General features: G+C 36.4%; 1 protein-coding gene across 1 annotated transcript; it reads left to right on the top strand.

The window, feature by feature from the left end:
* The first annotated feature begins 11,471 nt into the window (after positions 1 to 11,471).
* On the top strand, positions 11,472 to 22,572 carry LOC135832966 (23 kDa integral membrane protein-like). Its single transcript, XM_065346537.1, has 6 exons — positions 11,472 to 11,720; positions 11,822 to 11,989; positions 17,284 to 17,472; positions 21,057 to 21,233; positions 21,444 to 21,656; positions 21,742 to 22,572. The coding sequence occupies exons 2-6, from the start codon at positions 11,930 to 11,932 to the stop codon at positions 21,805 to 21,807; spliced, it is 705 nt and encodes a 234-aa protein (XP_065202609.1). The 5' UTR covers positions 11,472 to 11,720; positions 11,822 to 11,929; the 3' UTR covers positions 21,808 to 22,572.
* The last annotated feature ends 913 nt before the right edge of the window (positions 22,573 to 23,485 follow it).

The raw sequence follows: 23,485 nt of genomic DNA, 5'->3' as shown, positions 1-23,485 counted from the left end.
GACTCTTCCAGAACCATATCCTCGAATAAACGAGGTCAATGGGAATGTATGTCAGTATTGACTCGTTGCTGCACTTGGAAACGAAGAATCACGTAGAAACCGGCTTCTTATACTTATTAATATTATTGTATTTCCAATTAAAGATAAGAGTCGAATGCGTGAGGTACGTTAAAAATTACAAATTTGCACGTGATGATAAAAATGTAACGCGATAAATTCTCCACCGGGCTTAGAAATTAAATTGCTTTTTTATTTTAATGCGCCATGCGCCGGGTTTCTAATGTATAGCTCGCTGTTTTGGATTCTTAATCGATGGAAATTGGTGCAGTAAAAGTGAAGAAGCTGGTTTGTTTTTGGAATGAAATTTTTATTGCGTTGGGTTTGAGGTGAAAAAAATTTTAAGCGGGTTTTAGTCGAAGAGTGGTATTAACGATCGATTATTTAATTAATTAATTAATTGAAAGAAAGGGAAATCAGTACGAAAATTCATCGGTTAATCGAGTGTAGGTAGGTGATAATTTTTTTTAAAAACGGAAAAAAAAGGAATTTTTACCAAACTTATTCGAGATTATTTCGAGGTGAAAGTTCCTCTGAAAATTTTTTTAGCTCCAGATGTGCCTCAGGAAGGGATATATGGATCCTAAAAAAGAAGGCAATTTCGAAAAAATTATAGTTTTTTCGTTCAAGCCCCTGCTGAACGTATGTAGGTATCTTGGAAAAAAGGGTCCAATTCCAAAAGACACCGTTCAGTAGTAATTAAGATTCAGCGTCGACTTAGGCCATTTTGGAACCCAGCAGTTCCAAATTTCTGATCATTATTGCCAATTTCAAAAAACCGAAACTATTTCATAAATTTTTCAAACTTTTCTCCATTTTTTTGAAAGTATAGCACCGACTAAAAATTTGGCATCATATTTACCCAGTTTCAGAAACGATATCTCTCTATACCTATTTCTGCATAACACTAATGCGAAATATTTGCGAAGAGAAAATTTTCAAAACACGAAGTGACCCAGAAATACAGGGTGTTCCAACTTCGATCGGCAAGCTAGCGTGTGGTGATAGTACTCGGTGAGACGAACAAAATTTGTTATGTACACAAGTAGTCTATCTTGTGAATTGAAGGAGCCACGTGCTCCGCAAAACTAGAAATTCACTAATTTTGAAAGGTTCATCAAAAATAAGGAAGTGTTTGAATCATTCAAACGATGCCCAAAACTAATAGTACTCGAGTGGACAAACAGAAAATGTGATTATGACAAATTGCCTATCTTCGAAATTGAAGGGGCAAATTTGATTCAAAATTTCCAAATTTGTCTTGTCTTAAATTTTGAAAATTTTGAATTTTCAAATCGTGTTTGCGCCTTCAATTTTGAAAATAGACAATTTGTCATAATGACTTTTTTTGTACGTCTACTCAAATACTATGAGTTACTGGAGTGACTTAAATGATCCAAACATTTTCTCATTTTTGGCAAATTTTTCAAAATTGGTCAATTTTTGCCCAAAAATGGTGTAACTTCTGCAATTCACAGATAGTAAGAAAATGTCTGCATCACTGAAATGACTTCAATAACCCATGGTACTCGAGTGGACAAACAAAAAAAGTTATTATGACAAATTGTCTATCTTAAAAATTGAAGGAGCAAACAAGATTTGAAAATTCAAAATTTTCAAAATTTAAGGCAAGACAAATTTGGAAATTTTGAATCAAGTTTGCCCCTTCAATTTCGAAGATAGGCAATTTGTCATAATAACATTTTCTGTTTGTCCACTCGAGTACTATGGGTTTTGGGCATCGTTTGAATGATTCAAACACTTCCTTATTTTTGATGAACCTTTCAGAATTAGTGAATTTCTAGTTTTGCGGAGCACTTGGCTCCTTCAATTCACGAGATAGACTACTTGTGTACATAACAAATTTTATTCGTCTCGCCGAATACTATCACCATACGCCAGCTTTCCGATCGAAGTTGGAACACCCTGTATAAGCGATAGGTATGCAAATTTTCAACCACTCAGTAGAACATTAAATGGTCCTGAGTTTTGATGGCAATGGCCTGAGTCGATGCAAAATCTCCAATACTATTTTTTGGAACTGCGCCATTTTTCTCAAAACAGGCTGGGGAACGTGATAAAGTGAGAAAAATTTTGATTTTTCCAAAAATACCACATATTTGAGGACCCCTATCTCCCCTCCAAGAGCACCTCCGGAGCAGAAATTTTATCTGAGTAACTTTCAACTCAAAATGAAGGTCTCTGCTGAATTTTGCCAAAATCCACTGACGATTTTTTTTTTGTGGTATCCAGCACCCTCCAGTATCAGCCCTTTGATTTAAAAAAAAAACAACAACAACAACAACAACAGATTTGGATTTTTTTAGCCAATTAAAGAAAAGACTGGTGAATAGTCCTTTCTTACAATAAATTCTAACAAGCAAGTAGTATTTTCCGGAATTCTGACAAAAAAAGTGGAGAATTTTCAAGTCCATTCTGAAAATCATCCAATATTCCCATCAAATGAGTGGAATTGCGTCGGCGCGGAACATTATCACTTGATAATTTTTTAACGTTTGATGAGAAAATCAGTTGAAGTGTGGTTTGAGATTAGAATTACCTATATTATCATTTTATGAGTAAAATCGTTTTCCAGAATAGCTTACGTAGTACGTACCTTCTTTTTTTTGAATGAGAAATAATTGAGAATTAATACTGAAATAATTCAACTTTTGTCAAACAACTTTCCTCACGCATTTCTTAATTCAGTTGATTCCCATAACCGCCGAGTGTTTAAATTACATTAGAAAGATCCCTAACATCATTAAAGTTTATTATTCATTGGGAAAAATAAAAAACAATAGCAATTTGAATAGGAAATTAAGAAAATCACTCAAAATTGCAGCAATATCACTCTCTTATTACGTTATCACAGCAGACGATTGGAAGTCTTGTCATTCAGAGATTTGAACGAGTGGATGCTCTGACAGGCGTTCAAATCATCAAATACAGATTTGATCGAAGATTTGTCAAATATATTGGACCATCTGGACCCAGCTTTATAAGAAAACACTCACGCAAATAGCGTGAGAGAACCGACTTTTCAGAATAATGAAACAAAAAAAATCACCACTAACCCATCAATAGTCAGGTCTCAATTGCATATCCGCTCGCTATTCATGTTGAAAGCAATTTTATGATTGATTCATTTGAAATTCGTGTATCTCCTAATCTATGGGTCGTACAAAAAAAATTATTCAACAAAAATTGCTCCTTGACATCACATCTACAATTTGAGCTCATCAAAATTTGTTTTGGAGCAACCCTTCCCCCTCAAATTTCGTAAATACCCCTCCAGAAAACATCAATTTTACGTTTTTCACATTTTTAATGAAAAGTTTCAAAGTTGAAGAAAAATCTGTACTTATCAAACATAAATTGTTCAGAATTGAATTTCTTTGCCAACGAATTATAGTACAAGCATTTTTCCATCCCTCCCCCCCCCCTTGGTTACAAATACCAGACAACAAGGGAAACAATCCAACGCAAGTTGTTTTGGGTTGAAATTTGCATGGTAGGTGGGTACCATCGAAAGACTTACGCGTGGAAAGTTTCAGACCCCCCCCCGACCCCTCCCTTTTTGAGAAACCTCCCCTTTTCTGAAAATGAGAATTTTGGGGAAAATAACCATTAATGAGTAGGGTGTCATTTTCATATGATTTGATACCGCTGAGTACGAATATGACGTCACATTTTCTGCTTCATTCATCTAACCCCCTCCAGACCCCCCAGGCCACCACTACAAATTTTACCATTTTTGAAAACAATTACTTTGGTGATATTAGTATTGTTTTCATATGATTTGAATCCCCTGAGCACAAATATTGCGTCAGATTTTGTTTTAGGTACACTCATACAGCCCCTCCTGGGCCTCAGCCCCCCCTCAATTTTCACTATTCTTGAAATACGGCTACTTGTATAATATTGGCGTCGTGTTCATATGAATCAAACCTCCTGAATAAAATGATATTTAGAGGTCAAAAATACATCCGAAAATTGTGTTTAAAAAATTGTGTATACCAATTTTCATTAATAAAAATCATAAAAAACGCCATTTTGAGGGGTAATTATGAGGGGAGGGGGTTGAAAATTTTTATGGGGATACCACTTATGAATGTCTACAACATACTAAAACATTGAAAAAATCGGTTCACATGGGGTTGAGAAAATTATTGTTATTGTAATTTCAGAAAAGGGGAGGTTTCTCAAAAAGGGAGGGGTCGGGGGGGGGGTCTGAAACTTTCCACGCGTAAGTCTTTCGATGGTACCCACTTACCATGCAAATTTCAACCCAAAACAACTTGCGTTGGATTGTTTCCCTTGTTGTCTGGTATTTGTAACCAAGGGGGGAGGTGGGTCCACCATAGCAGCGGGGGGATGGAAAAATGCTCGTACTATAATTCGTTGGAAAAGAAATTCAATTCTGAACAATTTATGTTTGATATTACAGATTTTTCTTCAACTTTGAAACTTTTCATTAAAAATGTGAAAAAACGTAAAATTGATGTTTTCTGGAGGGGTATTTACGAAATTTGTGGGAGAAGGGTTGCTCCAAAACAAATTTTGATGAGCTCAAATTGTAGATCTGATGTCAAGGAACAATTTTTGTTCAATAATTTTTTTTGTACGACCCATAGATTAGGAGATACACGAATTTCAAATGTTGGGGGTGGACCCTCGGAAAAGGGGGAGGGGGAAAATAAGCATACAAGCTAAATTTATTCGCTCTAGTGTGTAGAACAAGAATCAATCATAAAATTGCTTTTAACAAGAATTGTGAGCGGGAGCTTTTTTTTGTGAAATTGAGACCTGACTACAAGTTCCTAACAAGAAATAAACTGAGAAATTGTAAGGGTATTAATAAGGGTATACTCTACAGAGAGCGTTCTAATTCGACAACCCGTCGAAATATGAAGCCGATTTGTTTGTTATTTTCATCGTTCGTTCATAAGACTGTGTGTAATCGAGTGTATGAATTTAGACATACTTATATCCCGCGCGACCCACTCCCATCTAAACTTCAGACGGGGATTTCTCCGTGAATTTTCGAAATTCTTCCAATTTTTTTTCACCAATACTGATATTTTATCTATGTAATCGAGGGTATGTAGACATATTTTCTAATTTTGCTTTTCCAACAGAGATGTGAGCAGCGTAGTGAAAACATTATTTTATCAAAAACGAAAAAAAAACGAATTTTTGTAGTTAAAAGAAACATAACGTTAAACAGAAACCATTCATTTTTTATAATGAAACTTAACGTTAAACGATTTTTTTGTGTGTGTGGAGGGGGAGAAGTCAAGCGGAGACCTTTCCAAAAATTTGGTCCAAGAAACTACAAAAAGGTAGTGAAAAAAGTAGTGATTTTTTCAAGATAGAATCTGTTAGATACCATGTGTAGGTATAGTCAATTTTACTTTTTTAATGATTTGTTCACTGTTTTTGAATTTGTTTTGTACCTATTTTAATAGTTTTAAAGTACAAATATGTATTTACGGTTTTTTCATTTTTCTATACTTTTTTTTGGCCAAAATCAATCTTTGGATGACTGGAACTAGTGCAACTAAAAAAGAAAAAAAAAGTTATAAACCAAAAAAAATGTTATTTTAAATAATAGCCTAAGAAAATTAGCATTGAAAAACAATGAGAATGCGTACCTATTTAAAAAAACTGAATCAAAATTTGATTGAAAACCAATGACCTTGTAGGTAACAAAATTTACTTGATATCAGTATAGTCCTGTTCAGGTAACCAACGCGTTTGATTTGCTTGGTACATTGAAAATATATTCAACTCTCTGTTTGGATTTCTTTTAAAATCTGATTTGCTGACCAAATGGGGGGGGGGTCGTTCGTGATAAAATGAGGCAGTACCTATAGGTACTGCCTCATTTTATGCGTTTTATAAATATACCTATAGGTATTTATAAAACGCAGTTGAAGTAAAGAATACTTCCACATGAATCTGTATACCTTCCAGTAGGTGTCTAGATACATATTACTAACAAGTTTGGGGACCCCTGCTTTCCATAAGCGCAAACTATGAAAAGCGCTGTCACAGCTGAGACAAATACAGTACCTGACTTTTCTGCGAAAAGTTGGTAATATAATTCTGAGGTTACCCTTTATTCGCACCATGTGTTACAAAAATAACTCGCTAATAATCAAATATAACGAATAATAAAAAGAAACATCCCCAGACAAATATGGTCGGGAAAAAAAAGAGAAAAGTAGTCACGCAGAGTAAAAGTCGACTCGTTCAAAATTCTCTTTCAATTTAGATCGTAAATGGAAGTTTGATTTTATATAGAAAATTTTCTCATCGTCGTCGGTCACCTAGAAAATATACATAAATATGAATGAAGTCTACTTCCTTGAATTAGTACAAAATAATATAAATAATATTTTCTCGACGAACTCGCCCCACGATATATTTTTCAAAAAGATTTCATCTCGCAAAATTCAGACGTAAATTGGTATAGGGCCTCCCTATGAAAGATATCTGTTGATATAGAGTACACCGCTGCGCCTTTATTATCGAGCTAGATTTTTTTTTTTGATTGTCTGCCTCTCGACTAAAATATACATCAAGGGTGGAGATGGCGTCGTCGTCGTTGGATTTACATTAAAAGTGGTATTTTTTTGTGTGACGAGATACAATAAAATGTTAATTTCCAGGATTTTTTTATCAAAAAATAGAATTTTTTACAATTTTTCTAAAAAAAAGTAGGTATACCTCAGTAAATTTTTTTGGCACCTACTTTAATTTTGGTAAAAACTTGATCTTTGTTTACAACTTTCATAAAGAGGTCGAGTATTGTATTTATTATTTTGCAACAATAAGCAACTTGTGAAAAGTTTGACAAAAAACTTCTTTTTTGTAATTTTTCAAAAAAAAAGGCTTTTTGACAACTTTGATGAAAAAAAAAAGCTTCCTAGGAATATTTTGCAATTTCGTCAAAATTGGTTTCTTTTACAAATTTTGCAAAAACGCGTTTGAAAATATTGACCAAAAAAAGTTTTTTTTTGGTGATTTCGATTTTAAAAAAACAAAGACATTTTTCAACTTGCGTCAACAAAAGGTAAGTTCGATGAAAAAATTGACTTTTTTTGCAGTTTTAGCACAACAATTAGATTTTTTAAAGGAAAAAATCAATCTTTTCTGGAAATTCTGACCAAATTTTTTTTGAAATTGTGGCAGAAAGACATGACAACTTCTTGAAAACTTCTTTTTCTTAATAGGGCAAAACGCTCTGACGTCTCACAGTGTAAAATGGTTGCGAATCTTGATTCCCCTTACATTCTGTAGGGTTCAAGCTAGTGATTGTTCTCTCTACTTCGCACTTTGATAAGTTCAGAACTTTCAAACCATCTCGAGGACCCCATTATTTTATGGTTCTAAATTGTAGAGAATTTTGTCCTCTTTCCAATGGTACTAAATTTTTTGAAATCCGCGAAAGTCTTCCTTGAGGAAATTGACTTAAAGAGGAGAAAAAGGTGGCAAAATTCAACTTATTGTTCTATTAACTTTGCACTTTGAGGTGGCAGAACTTTTCAACCATCTCGAGGACCCCATTACTTTATGGTTCCAAATTGTAGCGAATTTTGTCCCTTTTCCAACGGTACTACATTTTTTGAAATCCTCAAAGGTCTTCCTTGAGAAAATTGACTTGACGAGCTGAAAAGTAGAAGTGAACAGCATTGTTTACAGCTAGACTTGTAAGGTTTACCCTACCATTCACACAGTGCATGTATGCAATCTGAAATACACGTTTTGCCCTAGGGAAAAACGCGTATTTCAGATTGAACAAAACCTTGCAATAATTTCGACCAGAAAAACTGGAACGAGTTATTTTTAGCAATTTCTGCAATAAACGAGACTTTTTAGCAATTTTAATTGAAAACCCTGTTTTTTTTTGAAAATTTTGACATTTTCTGCAGTTTTTACAGAAAATTGGTTTTTTTTCAGTTTTGGCAGAGAAGCTTTTTTTTTGGTTATTTTAATGAAAAACTGATTTCTTTTTACAATTATCACACAAATAAATTTTTTGCGACAAAAAGCAAAACCAAGACTATCTAGAATTTTTGAACAAAAAGGGGGGTTTCTGTAGTTTTAAAAATAGAAAACAAGATTTTTGTCAATTTTGATTTTAAAAAAAAAGAAAAAAAGAACTAATCAAAGTTGATAATTCTGACAACAAACAGATTATTCTTGGAAACTTTGAAAAAGAGGTAGGGTACCTAGAATTTTTTTCAATCATGGCATAAAAGAAATTTTTTTAGAAAGTTTAACGCTAAAATGAGCCTTCTCAGTAATTTTGGCAAAAATTCAACTTTTGCTAAAATTTGGAGGAACACCTGGGAACTCAAAACAAAAATGCATTTTTGGCAAATCTTATTGAATATGAATTTCATGTCTTTTTGGGTAATTTTGAGTGACTTTAATGCTATTTTTAATATTTTTACATTATTTTAACAGGTTTTTGACACGTTTTTATGCGTTTTTAGATAGTAGTCATATCGTTTTAACATGTTTTCGTTATTTTTTCATTCTTTTTCAGCAATTTTTATCAATATTTCGTCGTTTTTGGTCATGTAGATGCGGTTTTGAGGAATTTTACCACCATTCTGACGAGTTTTCAGACCTTTTAAACCAATTTAGAGCAATTTTTATCGCGAATTTAATGGTTTTTTACTGTTTGGTCACTTTTTGTGCTCGTTTTTGAATGTTTCCAAACGATTTCAATGTGTTTTTGAACATTTTTTTGAGAATTTTGCAAGTAGTTAGACAAGCGTACTATTTCTACCCTATACATATTTGCCCTGCGACATTATGCAGCCCGTGACATTTCTCTGACTATTTGCGGACCGCCGTGGAGTTTGCACTAGCAGGGGGCGCGCTTGATTTTTTCCATATGTTCTCACAGCAGCTCACTACTGGGCCATGAAAAGAAGATATATAGTCCACCAGGTTGGAGAAAGATTTATATTTATAGTCGGGGAGCCCACTTAAGGATAAATTGCACCCCCCCCCCCGTCGATCCTCCGGGACAACTTTTTTCTTAAAGGGGGAGTCCTAAAGAACATTTCTAGCCCTTGTACTCAAAAAAAAAGTGGCCCTACTTACAAAATGGCGGCCATGTTGATTGACAGGTCAGCCGAAATCGCAGATTTTGCGTTCCAACATAGGACTTGCTCAACATTTTTCAAACTGTACAAAGGTTGATCGAAAGATCAAGCAAAAGTTTATCACCTGTCAAAATTTCAAGTGCCAAAGTGCGTTTTTCGATTGTTGGTGAATTTTTAAAAATCAAATTTAGGCCAAAAATGTGGGAAAAAATCAAAATTTTACCAAATTGACCAAGAAAGCTGAAATTTTGGATATACCCTATTTTCGACATGCCAAATCGATTGGAAACTGTTTCAAACCGTTTTGAGCAGTTCTGGAGCCTCCAGTAGATTTTTGAAACTCGAAATTCCCACAAAATTTCACCAAAATGGAGTTGGAAAGCTGAAATTTATTCTGCAAACTAATTTCAATACGCTACGAAGTCATCTGCAGGGGAGTTTCAAGTCGTTTTGGAGCCTGCAGTGATTTTTTGAAAATTACTGGAGCCTTCAGTAGATTTTTGAAACTTTAAATTTCCTAAAATTTTAATCAAACGCAGGTAGAAACTAGAAAGGCAAAATTCATTCTGCAAACTAATTTTAATACGCTACGAACTCGTCTGCTCGTGGATTTCAAGTCGTTTTGGAGCTTCCAGTCACTTTTTGAGAGGTCTATGGTGTTTTTTGGAAAATTGAAATTTCCAAGAAATAGCTGGAAGCTTCAAAACCCTTTAAAACCATTTGAAACCACCATGTAGTCGATTTCATATCCTATTGAAATTAGTTTGCGAAGTAAATTTTAGCTTGCCAACTTCATTTGGTAAAATGTTGCGGGAATTTCAAGTTTCCAAAATCTACTGGACGCTCTAGTAATTTTCAAAAAATCGCTGGAGGCTCCAAAACGACTTGAAACTCCCCTGCAGTAGACTTCGTAGCGTATTGAAATTAGTTTGCAGAATAAATTTCAGCTTTCCAACTCCATTTTGGTGAAATTTTGTGGGAATTTCGAGTTTCAAAAATCTACTGGAGGCTCCAGAACTGCTCAAAACGGTTTGAAACAGTTTCCAATCGATTTGACATGTCGAAAATAGGGTATATCCAAAATTTCAGCTTTCTTGGTCAATTTGGTAAAATTTTGATTTTTTCCCACATTTTTGGCCTAAATTTGATTTTTAAAAATTCACCAACAATCGAAGAACGCACTTTGGCACTTGAAATTTTGACAGGTGATAAACTTTTGCTTGATCTTTCGATCTACCTTTGTACAGTTTGAAAAATGTTGAGCAAGTCCTCTGTTGGAACGCAAAATCTGCGATTTCGGCTGACCTGTCAATCAAAATGGCCGCCATTTTGTAAGTAGGGCCACTTTTTTTTTGAGTACAAGGGCTAGAAATGTTCCTTAGGACTCCCCCTTTAAGAAAAAAGTTGTCCCGGAGGATCGACGGGGGGGGGGGTGCAATTTATCCTCAAGTGGGCTCCCCGACTATTAGGCTTGCAATTCAATTTTCAATTTTTACGGAGGGCTCCCCACTCAAGTGTATGTTTTCTGGGGGGGTGTAAGAAAATCAGGGTGAGTTGGAAAAATAAGGGGGGAATCTTGATACTGAAGATTTTCCTGGTTGTGTTTGTGTAGCTCCAAAAAACTCTTTAAATAATCCCTGATTCCGCATACTTTTTCCACCATCAAAAAAATGTTTTCATGCACATCTAGAGAGGCGAGGAACTCGAATACCTTGTGCATGTTGCGCCGAGTTGATAAAATCGGATAATGCGCAGCTTTAGTGGTGTTTTGCCTCATGCATATGCTTCTTAAACTTGTTTTTGAATATCTGCAGCGGGCGAAAACAAATCAGACTTCTTGCAGCCCGGTGCTGGGCTGCAGAAAGTCCAAATGGGCCGCAACAAGTCTGAGGTTTATCTAGTATGGGCTGCGTAATACCACTTTTCATGTGTATGTACATAGATGTACATACATAGAATACGCTGCTGGAAAGAAGCTGTATAGCTGCTCGACACAACCCACAAGGCCCTGAAACGAAAACTAGGAGGTTCAATATGGTATTCTGTTACATACATACGTCATACGTCATACGTCGCAGCTTCGGGCGTCCCGGTGCAGCAGATCGCGATCGCGGGTCGCGGCCGCGAGCTTCCTCGTAATGCAGCCCAGAGCCCTTGTCGCTGGTCGCCGGGCAATGGGCGTTACCTCTGCTGACGAGGTTATCATAGCAACAGCTATGGTTATCAGCTATCAGCTCGGATAGAGCTCGAATATCAGCGTACCGCGCAAGTCTCGAACTGGCAGACGGAAGCGTCAATATGTAAACAAACACATAATGATGCGAGTGCGCTGATTACCGATCCCCATTTCAACTTCCAAGCTCAAAGTTTGTAAACTCGAACTCGAAGCTTCGTTCAATATACGCGTACATACACCTATAGAGTAAGGTAGCTAGTTCTACGTGATAGTGATATCTTGAAATTCGCAAATACGTCATTCTCTCTTCTCACAACTCGAATCTTGAGTGCTGATGACTTATTCTTCTAATTAGACAAGTAAGGAGTGTTTTACTTAATCGTGTAATTGACTGTCGAGCCGACGCTCGTTTCGTTTTTTCGATTGTTTGTTTACCTATTTTTGCTTGTTGTTTTTGTAGCGTGCAACAACGCCAGAGCCATAGTGTCACTGACCTATTTGTTTGGAAAAATTTTCGAAAAGCGTAAGTGAAGTTTCAGATTCAAAACTGGCTGCTCCACGCTTCGCGATGACGTTTCCTTCGGCGACGGCGAGATTGTTTTTGTTTTTATTCAACGTTATATTTCTGGTAAGTCTACCTGCCATGAACAATATAAACATAAACATAAACTATATTGTACCTTAGTTTAGGTTTATCACGTGTACTTTGGTGCTGTTCTAGCTGCAGCTCGAGCAGCTCCACATCACATATCTCTTAAGTGTTTAAGTACATTATTAATTATAAATATAGTACCCACATTAGAATGGATCGCCCAAAAAAAAGGTCGACGAATTCTGACCAAATTTAGCAGAAACCTTTATTTTGAGTTGAAAAGTACTGAGAAAAAATTTCAGCTCTGGTGGTGACCCTGGAGAGGAAATATGAGCCCTCAAAGAGGGAGCATTTTCGAAAAAAATCGTCGTTTTTTCGCTCCTGTCGCTACACCACTAGTTTTGCGAAAAATGTCCCAGTCCCGAATGAACGTATTTGAGATTCTGCGTCGATCCATGCCATTGCTATTGAAATTCAAGATCACTTTTAGGGTTCTACTGAGCAGTTCAAAATTTGCAAATCGCTCATTTTTGGATAAATTCGTGTTTCAAAAATTTTTTCTTCTCAAATATTTCGCATTAATCATGCCAAAGTGTTGAACGATATTTTTCTTGAAACTGGGCAAATATTTTAGAGCGCAGTGGTGCCAATATTTTTATCGTTATTGTTAATTTCGAAAAATCAAGAAAAATAGCTAAAAAATTATTTCTCTGTTTTACGTATAATTTTTACAAAAAAAATTGAATCTCGTGATTTTAGGAACCCCTGAACCACTTGTGGGTGGCCCACACAACCAAAATATTCATCCAATAGACTAACATCAACTCGAAATACATCAAGTATTTCAATTTGATTTAAGCTGAAAATTTTTGATAAATTTTTTTTCATTCATTTTCATCAAAATAGGTAACTTAGGTACTTGAAGTTAGGACTTTTGAGACAGCTAACACAAGAATCGATGCTTTTTGGATGTTTTCGCTTCGAAACAAGCCTCAGAGATTTAAGCAAAAATTAGGAATTTTTGGAAAATTTGATAAAAAGGAAACTTTTTGGCATTGACAAAAACAAAAAATAAAGTTGATAAAAACATGACTTTTTAGACTTTTTGGAAGTTTTGAAAAAAAAAACAGAGATTTCCTCAGAGTTCTGGCAAAGTTCAGGACTTTTTAACAACTATGGTAGAAAAAAATTTCCTAACAATTTTGGCAAAAAAAAATCTTACCTATTATTTGGTAACTTTGGGAAAAACAAGACGTTGGACAATTACTCAACTTTGACAAAAATATGAAACTTTTTGATAATTTTCAAAAAGAATGAAAATTTCAGACAATTTTGACAAACAATTTAACCCTTTTCAGTTATTTTGAAAAAAAAGAGTGGATATTTTTTGGTAGTTTAAGCCAAAAAAAAAACAAGACTTTTGGACAGCTTCTCCAAAATTCAGACTTTTTGACAATTCTAACAAAAATAGAGACTTAGACCCTAATGGCCAAGTCAAAGAACGGCACTTTAAGACAGGTGGGGCAAAGAACAATACTGTTTAGATATTTTGACAATTTAAAAAAAAAATACCTACAGGCAAGTTTTGGCAAAAGACCACAACACTTTTTTGGACAATTTGGATAGAAATTAAGATTTTTTGACAATAAATGAGACATATGTATCTATTTTTGACATTCGTGACAAAAACGAGATTATTTTCAGGCTACGTAGATTAGTAAGAAATGAGCAAAATTACTTACCCACTTCAATAAGTTTTAATCCAAAAATCAACTTTTTCAATCCTGAAGAGAAGTCAGTTGGGGTGGGAGGGTTGAAGCCCGGAATCGCAAAAGGCGCTTCGGTGATACCTTCTCACTTCAAGTTGAATGACTGTTTTTAAGGTCAAAACACCACGTGAGGTAATCCTCAAAAAAGTACAAAAATTTCTGTCCCCTGACGATTTCTTCAAAATTAATCAGGATGCGTGATTTTTTTCATAGCGTTTGGTTCAATACCATTCCAGCCACCCATTCAACCAAATAAACTTGCTTGTACCCTTCTCCCCTCCTCTCCCCCGGAATCGATTGAATGGTCAGAAGTTCTTAGTCGTGGTCTGTTCCATCTCACGTTTGTACATATCTTTCAATCCCGTTTTTATGATCCCAAATCCCAATTTATGCATTTTATTCAATAAAAATAATAGTACAAAGTTGTTCTGGATGAAAATTTTGACATTATTACCCAATTGGTTGATCGGCGACCCCAAAAAGTTGATTAAGTGACCTCACAGGAGGTTCAAAGTTTGCCCCATACTTTCACGTCCATCGTCGTGGTCAATTTTTAGTGTTTTTTTTTTTTTTTTAAGAATTTTCAAAATATTTTATCGATGCAGATTCCTTTGGGTATTTCAAACTTGGAATGCCCATCGATTTAGTCGGTAAAAAATTTGAAATACTCGCACCTCTCACTTCGCTCCTGTGCTTCGCCTCTTTTGGTACATCCTCCCATTGTACTGTAAGAATCTGGACCCTCTAGGTCAATTTGGAGGGGCTGTAGGCTTTCCTAAACGACGAAAAACACGTTTGACCCTGGAAATGGGTCAAATAGGGTTGGAAGGTTGAAACCTGCAAAAGGCACTTCAGGTACATTCTCCCATTATACTGTGAAAATTTGAACCCTCTAGGTCAATTTGGAGGGGCTGTAGGCTTTCCTAAACATGAAATAGCAGAAAAATCCCCAAAAATCCTTTTTTCTGATCCTGAAGAGGGGTGAAATGGGGTTGGGAGGTTGAAACCTGCAAAAGGCACTTCAGGTACATCCTCCCATTATACTGTGAAAATTTGAACCCTCTAAGTTAGTTTGGAGTGGCTGTAGGCTTTCCTAATCATTGAAAAACCCATGAAATCACAGAAAAATCTCCCAAAAATCCACTTTTCTGATCCTGGAGAGGGGTGAAATGAGGTTGAGAGATTGAAACATGCAAAAGGCACTTCGGGGACATCCTCCCATTCTACTGTGAAAATTTGAACCATCTAGGTCAATTTGGAGGGGCTGTAGGCTTTCCTAAACATCAAAAAACCAGTGAAATCGCAGAAAATCCCCCAAAAATCCAATTTTCTGATCCTGGAGAGTGGGTGAAATGGGGTTGGGAGGTTGAAACCTGCAAAAGGCACTTCAGGTACATCCTCCCATTATACTGTGAAAATTTTAACCCTCTAGGTCAATTTGGAGGGGCTGTAGGCTTTCCTAAACATCGGAAAACCCGTGAAATCGCAGAAAAATCCGCCAAAAATCCACTTTTCTGATCTTGGAGAGGGGTGAAATGGGGTTGGAAGATTGAAACATGCAAAAGACACTTCGGGGACATCCTCCCATTGTATTGTGAAAATTTGGACCCCCTAGGTCAATTTGGACGGGCTGTAGGCTTAAAAACACGTAAAATTAGACAAAAAATCCAATTTTTTGACCCTGGAGAGAGGTCAAATAGGGTTGGAAGGTTGAAACCTGCAATAAGTACTCATAAGACACCCTCTCATTGTATGCTGAAAATTTGGATTCCCTAGATCAATTTGAGGGGTGAGGGGGTCAAAAAAAGGGGTAAAATGTGGGTTTTCTCACCTCAAATGGGGTGGGAATGACCTAGGAAGCTGAAATTGGGATATGTTGATCACAATGGAGATACTGGTCAATGGTATGATTTTTGACCATTTTTGTTCATTTGGGGTCATATTATGCCCTTTCAAAAAATTGACCTTTCCATTATTTTCAACTTTGACCCTCGCCACTGCAGGGGTCAACTCCAGCTCCCAAAAGAACCCCATTTCCCAAGTTTGACTTTATTTGATCGATTAGATCAGGCTCCAGGTGATAAAATGTAAAAATCACCATCGTGCTGAAAATTATAGGTACCTACTTAAATATAAATGTCTGACCTACCGCAAATAGCCCCATTTTTTACAAAAATTTGACTAAAAATGAGATCATTGGCACCTATTTTTAAATATAATTTCAATTTGAATATGAAAAAAATGTGAGTATTTCAATTTTTTTTAATTATGCCACATTTTTGAGAATTGCCCTAAAATAGCCCAAAAATCCAATTTTTCGACCCTGGAGATAGGTCAAACAGGGCTGGAGGGTTGAAACTTACAAAAGGTACTTCAGTGACATGAAATTTAAACCCCTTAGGTCAATCGTCTAGGCATTGGTAGGTACTCGTAGCGTCCACCTCTACCCTTATGGATGGCTCTTTAAAAAAACCTTGCATGCGAGTTGTAGGTAGGTAGTAGGCTTAGCGATCGTCTGGAATTTGAAGTCGAAGTCTCCTAGTTGATTATCCTTCGCTGGCTCTCCAGTTTCGCACAATTTTCGACTGAGAAAAGCGATTAGAGAACTGAAAACGAGCGAGGAAATGATTATATGTACCTACCTGTATTGAATCGAATGATAATGTGTTGCGAGCTTGCGATTACGAAAACGATGTGATAAGTAAACGATAAAGTTGAGCTCATTTCAAATTCCTCGACGTACATACTTGCTACTTTATTAGATTAGGTATTGTAGCACGAAACGACGGACGACGTAAGGTAGTACCCAACTATATGTACATTACATACATAGGTATATCTTCTGCACGAAAATGATAATTACTCCGTACTCGTATCGTATTCGGTATAAAGGCGATATGTTTAATTGTTTATATGGGTAGTGTGGGTGTTAATGCGACGTGACTGACCAGTGACCAGAGACTCAGTTGCTTATGCTGGATGGAATTCTTGGTCGATGGTGTATAATTGTCGCGTCGCATCGCATCGTTCTATGTATTTTGCCTATGCTTAGGTTTTGCTGGTTGCATCATCAGATATCGCATTACAGACGAATAAATGTAGGTATCTAATTGTATAAGGTCGAGGTTAAATTATATTTTTCCGGTACGACGCACTTTTTACCCACCATGAGGCTGATGTGCTCTGTCACAAGTTTTCTCAACTTTTCTATTAGGCACGAACTGTATTTATACGATAGGTAATATAGGTATCTATCTACAAATTACGATTCACGAATCGAAGGAATCAAAGTAACCGCTCCGTCTGACTTAACACACGAGTGTGGTATGTACTAGGTGGTGGTAAAATTTTTGCAAAATCAGCAAACTGTCACGAGTCGCGAACAATGACAACGCAGCTCATTGGCCGTTCAAGGACAAACTTATGGTTCGGTCACCACTGCCCTGTTCCTTTAATAATGATGAATATGATTTTTTTCAAGTATCAATGATACACTTTAATATACAATATTATTATCTTTATCTTTACACCTAATACATATTACTCGTGCATGTGTTTCAGGCGACAGGAACAGCTATAGGTGTAACAGCCATTTTGATTGAATTATCATTCTCCCAACATTCGATATTCGTCCAAGAGAAGCTCACTTCGCCACCGATATTAGTTGCCATCTCTTGCCTGGTCATTAGCTTGGTATCGATATTTGGATGCTGCGGCGTTATCAAAGAGAGTCGATGCATTTTATACACGGTTAGTTGACATTTGATATTATTCTTCGGTCGCAATATTTATTAAGCAATAATATGCAAATGGGTTGAACACGAACAGGACAGTGATGTATGGAAAGAGCATGGTCTGAAACCCTAAGCCATCCGTAACAAAAATTTCAGCAGCCTAAATCAATTTTCCGATTTTTGGCGAAATAAACCTTTTTTAAAAAAGAATAATTTAGTAAAAATTGATAAAATCGAGTCCTGAAACTAATTCATTAACTCACTACGAGTAGAACCAAATTTCACTACTTTTAGCCATTCTGGAGTCTCCAAGTAGAGCGATTTTTGAATTCTCCAGAAGGCGTGGGAATCAATTTCGGTAGGTAGGTACCTAGCTAAAAACTGATTCTAGACCCGTTTTTTTACAACATCTTGGAGAAATGCTAGTCAAAAAAAGTCACTTAAGGTGTCCGCCTGTGAATCGGCTTGAATGTGGATAAATCTTTCGAACAGTTGGAAGATAAACCGAAACTTAATTTTTTAGCTGTCCCAATTAATTTCCACGCTTTCTGGAGAACTTCTGAAATTTTGAAGATATCGAAAATCATGCTGGAGGCTCCAGAATGGCTCGAAATTGTGAAATTAGGATTAGGGAGGTTAGTTTCAAACATGATACAGTAGTTCGTGCAAATTTCCGCGCTTTCTGGAAAAATTTTGAAATTCTAGAGAAACCGAAAATTGCGCTGGAGGCTCCAGAATTGTTCTCAATTGCGAAATTTGAATTCGGGGGGTTAGTTTCAGACATGATACGGTCGTTTGTGTAAATTTCCACACTTTCTGGAGAAATTTTGAAATTCTGGAGAAATCAAAAATTGCGCTGGAGGCTCCAGAATCGTTCTAAATTGCGAAATTTGAATTTAGGGGGTTAGTTTCAGACATTATACAGTGGTTTGTGCAAATTTCCGCGCTTTCTGGAGAAATTTTGAAATTCTAGAGAAACCAAAAATTGCGCAGGAAGCTCCAGAATTGTTCTCAATTGCGAAATTTGAATTTGGGGGGTTAGTTTCAGACATGATATGGTCGTTTGTGCGAATTTCCAAACTTTCTGAAGAAATTTTGAAATTCTGGAGAAATCGAAAATTGCGCTGGAGGCTCCAGAATTGTTCTCAATTATTGCGAAATTTGAATTCGGGGGGTTAGTTTCAGACATGATACAGCCGTTAGTGCAAATTTCTACGCTTACTGGAGAAATTGAAAATTGCACTGGAGGCTCCAGAACTGTTCTAAATTGCGAAATTTGAATTCGGAGGGTTAGTTTCAGACATTATACAGTCGTTTGTGCGAATTTCCGCGCTTTCTGGAGAATTTTTGAAATTCTGAAGAAAACGAAAATTGCGCTAGAGGCTCCAGAATTGTTCTCAATTGCAAAATTTGAATTCGAGGGGTTAGTTTCAGACATGATACAGTTGTTTGTGCAAATTTTCACGCTTTCTGGAGAAATTTTGAAATTCTGGAGAAATAGAAAATTGCGCTGGAGGCTCCAGAATCGTTCTAAATTGCGAAATTTGAATTGGGGGGTTAGTTTCAGACATGATACAGTGGTTTGTGCAAATTTCCGCGCTTACTGGGGAAATTTTGAATTTTGGAGAAATCAAAAATTGCCCTGGAGGCTCCAGAATTGTTCTAAATTACGAAATTTGATTTCGGATGGTTAGTTTCATACATGATACAGTGGTTTGTGCAAATTTCCACGCTTTCTGGAGAAATTGTGAAATTCTGGAGAAATCGAAAATCATGCTGGAGGCTCCAGAATGGCTCGAAATCGTAAAATTAGAATTCGGGAGGTTGGTTTCAGACATGATACAGTCGTTCGTGCAAATTTCCGCGGTTTCTGGAGAAATTGAAAATTGCGCTGGAGGCTCCAGAATCGTTCTAAATTGCGAAATTCGAATTCAGGGGGTTAGTTTCAGACATGATACAGTCGTTCGTGCAAATTTCCGCACTTTCTGGAGAAATTTTAAAATTCTGGAGAAACCGAAAATTGCGCTGGAGGCTCCAGAATTGTTCTAAATTGCAAAATTTGAATTTGGGGGGGGGGTAGTTTCAGACATGATGTAGTGGTTTGTGCAAATTTCCGCGCTTTTTGGAGAAATTTTAAAATTCTAGAGAAACTGAAAATGGCGCTGGAGGCTCCAGAATTGTTCTTAATAGCAAAATTTGAATTCGGGGGGTTAGTTTCACACATGATACAGTTGTTTGTGCAAATTTCCGCGCTTTCTGGAGAAATTTTGAAATTCTGGAGAAATCGAAAATTGCGCTGGAGGCTCCAGAATCGTTCTAAATTGCAAAATTTGAATTCAGAGCGTTAGTTTCAGACATGATACAGTGGTTTGTGCAAATTTCCGCGCTTACTGGGGAAATTTTGAATTTTGGAGAAATCAAAAATTGCCCTGGAGGCTCCAGAATTGTTCTAAATTACGAAATTTGATTTCGGATGGTTAGTTTCATACATGATACAGTGGTTTGTGCAAATTTCCACGCTTTCTGGAGAAATTGTGAAATTCTGGAGAAATCGAAAATCATGCTGGAGGCTCCAGAATGGCTCGAAATTGTAAAATTAGAATTCGGGAGGTTGGTTTCAGACATGATACAGTCGTTCGTGCAAATTTCCGCGGTTTCTGGAGAAATTGAAAATTGCGCTGGAGGCTCCAGAATCGTTCTAAATTGCGAAATTCGAATTCAGGGGGTTAGTTTCAGACATGATACAGTCGTTCGTGCAAATTTCCGCACTTTCTGGAGAAATTTTAAAATTCTGGAGAAACCGAAAATTGCGCTGGAGGCTCCAGAATTGTTCTAAATTGCAAAATTTGAATTTGGGGGGGGGGTAGTTTCAGACATGATGTAGTGGTTTGTGCAAATTTCCGCGCTTTTTGGAGAAATTTTAAAATTCTAGAGAAACTGAAAATGGCGCTGGAGGCTCCAGAATTGTTCTTAATAGCAAAATTTGAATTCGGGGGGTTAGTTTCACACATGATACAGTTGTTTGTGCAAATTTCCGCGCTTTCTGGAGAAATTTTGAAATTCTGGAGAAATCGAAAATTGCGCTGGAGGCTCCAGAATCGTTCTAAATTGCAAAATTTGAATTCAGAGCGTTAGTTTCAGACATGATACAGTGGTTTGTGCAAATTTTCGCGCTTACTGGAGAAATTTTGAATTCTGGAGAAACTGAAAATTGCGCTGGAGGCTCCAGAATAGTTCTAAATTGCGAAATTTGAATTCGGGGGGTTAGTTTCAGACTTGGTACAGTCGTTTGTGCAATTTTCTACGCTTACTGGAGAAATCGAAAATTGCGCTGGAGGCTCCAGAACTGTTCTAAATTAGGAGTTTCGGATTTGGCGGGTTAGTTTTAGAAAAAATGCAGTCATTATTGACGCCTGCTGAGGGCATTTTAAAACTCATGAAGAAATTGGAAATCGTGCTGGAGGCTCCAGAATGGCCAAAAATCATGAAATTTGGCTCGAAGAAAAATCACTGTCCTGTTCACTCGAGAGGTTCCTCGTGTGTTTGCCTGCGTTTGGTTTATAACGATGGACTTACCTCTTCATTTTTCTCACATTCTAGTTTTCCGTATTGATATGTGCCGTTTTCATCCTCGAAGTTGTTGCTGGAGTATTCGCTTATCAACAGGCCGGTGTCATGAAAGATTCGTTGAAGAGCAAGATGAAGGAGTTACAATACGATTACAATAAAATTAACGAGACCATAGTGAAACGTTCGTGGGATGTACTTCAATACGATGTGAGTAACCATGCACCTCGTACTATTGGATGGGCCTTCTTTGAATTTTTTTTTGAAAATTGAAGATAGGTACGAAAAATGTTATTGAGAATTCAAAATTTAAAATTCAATCAGCAAGAAAAATTTTTTTTGAAAAAACATTTTTTTAATTTTTGGAAACGACTGACAATTTTATAATTTGATTGTTTTCTTGCTACGTTTGTTGGATAGTTCCAATGTTGTGGAATTGAGAAAGCCGAAGAATGGACAGAAATTTTGCATTCGTCATCTTTACCTCATTCGTGCTGCGGTGAGCTGCCCATCGATCGTACCTGTACCATTAAGGATGCCAGCAAGCTAGGATGTATTACACTTTTTGAAAAATTTCTCAAATCCAAAATGGTAATTGTAGGCGGAATTGCCGTATCAATTGGTGGTATCCAGGTAGGCTACAGTGTATACCGTCCCATTTAGCTCTGTACAACTACATAGTTAGCTAATTATTCAATAACATGCTATTTTTTTTCAGTTACTCTGCAGCATGGGATCGTGCTTATTGGCTCGTCACCTCAATAAACAATACGAAGTTGTTTAAAAATACTCAGAATTTGGTACTAAGCGCCAAAGTCATCCAGTACCTACATAACTAATTATTTGCGCAAATAAAGAAAACTACTTCCACTCTTGCAGTCGATAAGGCGATACTATACGTGAAATTTCATCATGGCATCGACAGCAACAGTCAACGTCATAGACCTGGCCTGCTACAGGTGACTGCAGGCTGCAATACAAGTTCACCAAAATATAAAAAACAAAAAAAAAAAAAAAAAAAATACATATATTCTATAAGTAAACATTTATAATGTAAGTACTACGATTTTTTTTCATTTCGTGACTAATATTATACGTAATAAAGGGAGGTTCCGAGAGCTCCTTCAACTATTTGACGAAGACGAACAAACGGTACCTACTTGTAGTTCGAAAAAAATTAAATATGAGTAGATGAAGGGGCTCTCGATGTTTAGGTACAATGTGCTCAAAAATATCGAGTATCGAGAACTTCGGAAATTACATTTTTGTGTTGAAAAGTATTTATATAAAATTTAGATACCTTCTTATAAGTATACTATCAATACTACCATATCTACTTGTACATATAAAATTTAATACTCGTAACGTTGTCCTATGTATAGGTAGATAGGTAGGTACGGTTCAACATGTAGGAATAACTCGAATAGGTAGGTATCTAATAAGTGTGTTTATATTATAACTATCTATCTACTGTAGAATAATCGTTTAAGTATTTTGAATTTGAAATAATTTATAAAGCCAAAGCGATAAAATAAAATGTTTCAATGTACTTATTGCATACTTTAATTTATTTTGAAATCATCAAGAAAAAAATTTCAAATTAATTAAAAATCACACCGAAAAATTTATTTGAAATTAGGTACTATAAAAATAAAATAAATTTTGAAATCACAAAAGAATTTTGAACGGATTAAAAAATAAAATTCCAAACCCTGGAAAAATCACTCTAAAAATTAATTTAAAAATCTACTTACCTATTTGCAGGTATTAAAAATGACTAAATTACAAAAAAAATCTAAAAAATTTGTTCTAAAATCGTCCCACGAACAACTAAATCAACCACAATAGCCCAGTCAAATAGCAGAAAAAAATAGGTGAACCCGGACATTATTACGATCAAAGGTTATTTTGGTGAATATTGTCTAGGGTGGTATGCTGAACAACATACTAAAAGTCCCCGCCCCTACCCCACGATCTAACCCCCCCCCCCCCCCGTGGATCGAAGCCCCCCCCCCCAAATCAGTTTTTTCTTCAAGAACTCCTGAAATACTGAATTTTGAGTAAAATGAGCTCAGTGATCATTTCATCTCCTCTCCAATACCTATCAAATGAGCTATCGACCAACTCCCTAGCCTCAAGGGGGTTGCGCTACGACCCCTCAAAGTGACGTGATTTTAATAATTTTAGATACATTTTATGACTTGGGACTTGTAACCTGTCCTAATTGATAAAATGAAGTCAAACTTGGGGAATGGGATTCTTTTGGGAGCTAGAGTCGACCTCAGGAGTGGGGAGGGTCAAAGTTGAAAATTACAAAAAGGTCATTTTTTTGGAAGGGCATAACATGACCCTACATGGATGAAAAGGGTCCAAAATCATACCGTCAGACAGTATTCCCATTGTGATCAACATATCCAAATTTCAGCTTCCTAGGTCATCCCCACTCCTTTTACGATGGAAAC

This window comes from Planococcus citri, chromosome 1, assembly GCF_950023065.1.
Source record: "Planococcus citri chromosome 1, ihPlaCitr1.1, whole genome shotgun sequence".
Taxonomy (NCBI): Eukaryota; Metazoa; Arthropoda; class Insecta; order Hemiptera; family Pseudococcidae; genus Planococcus; species Planococcus citri.
The sequence above is the reverse complement of the archived record's forward strand: the minus strand, read 5'-3'. Positions and strand labels throughout refer to the sequence as shown.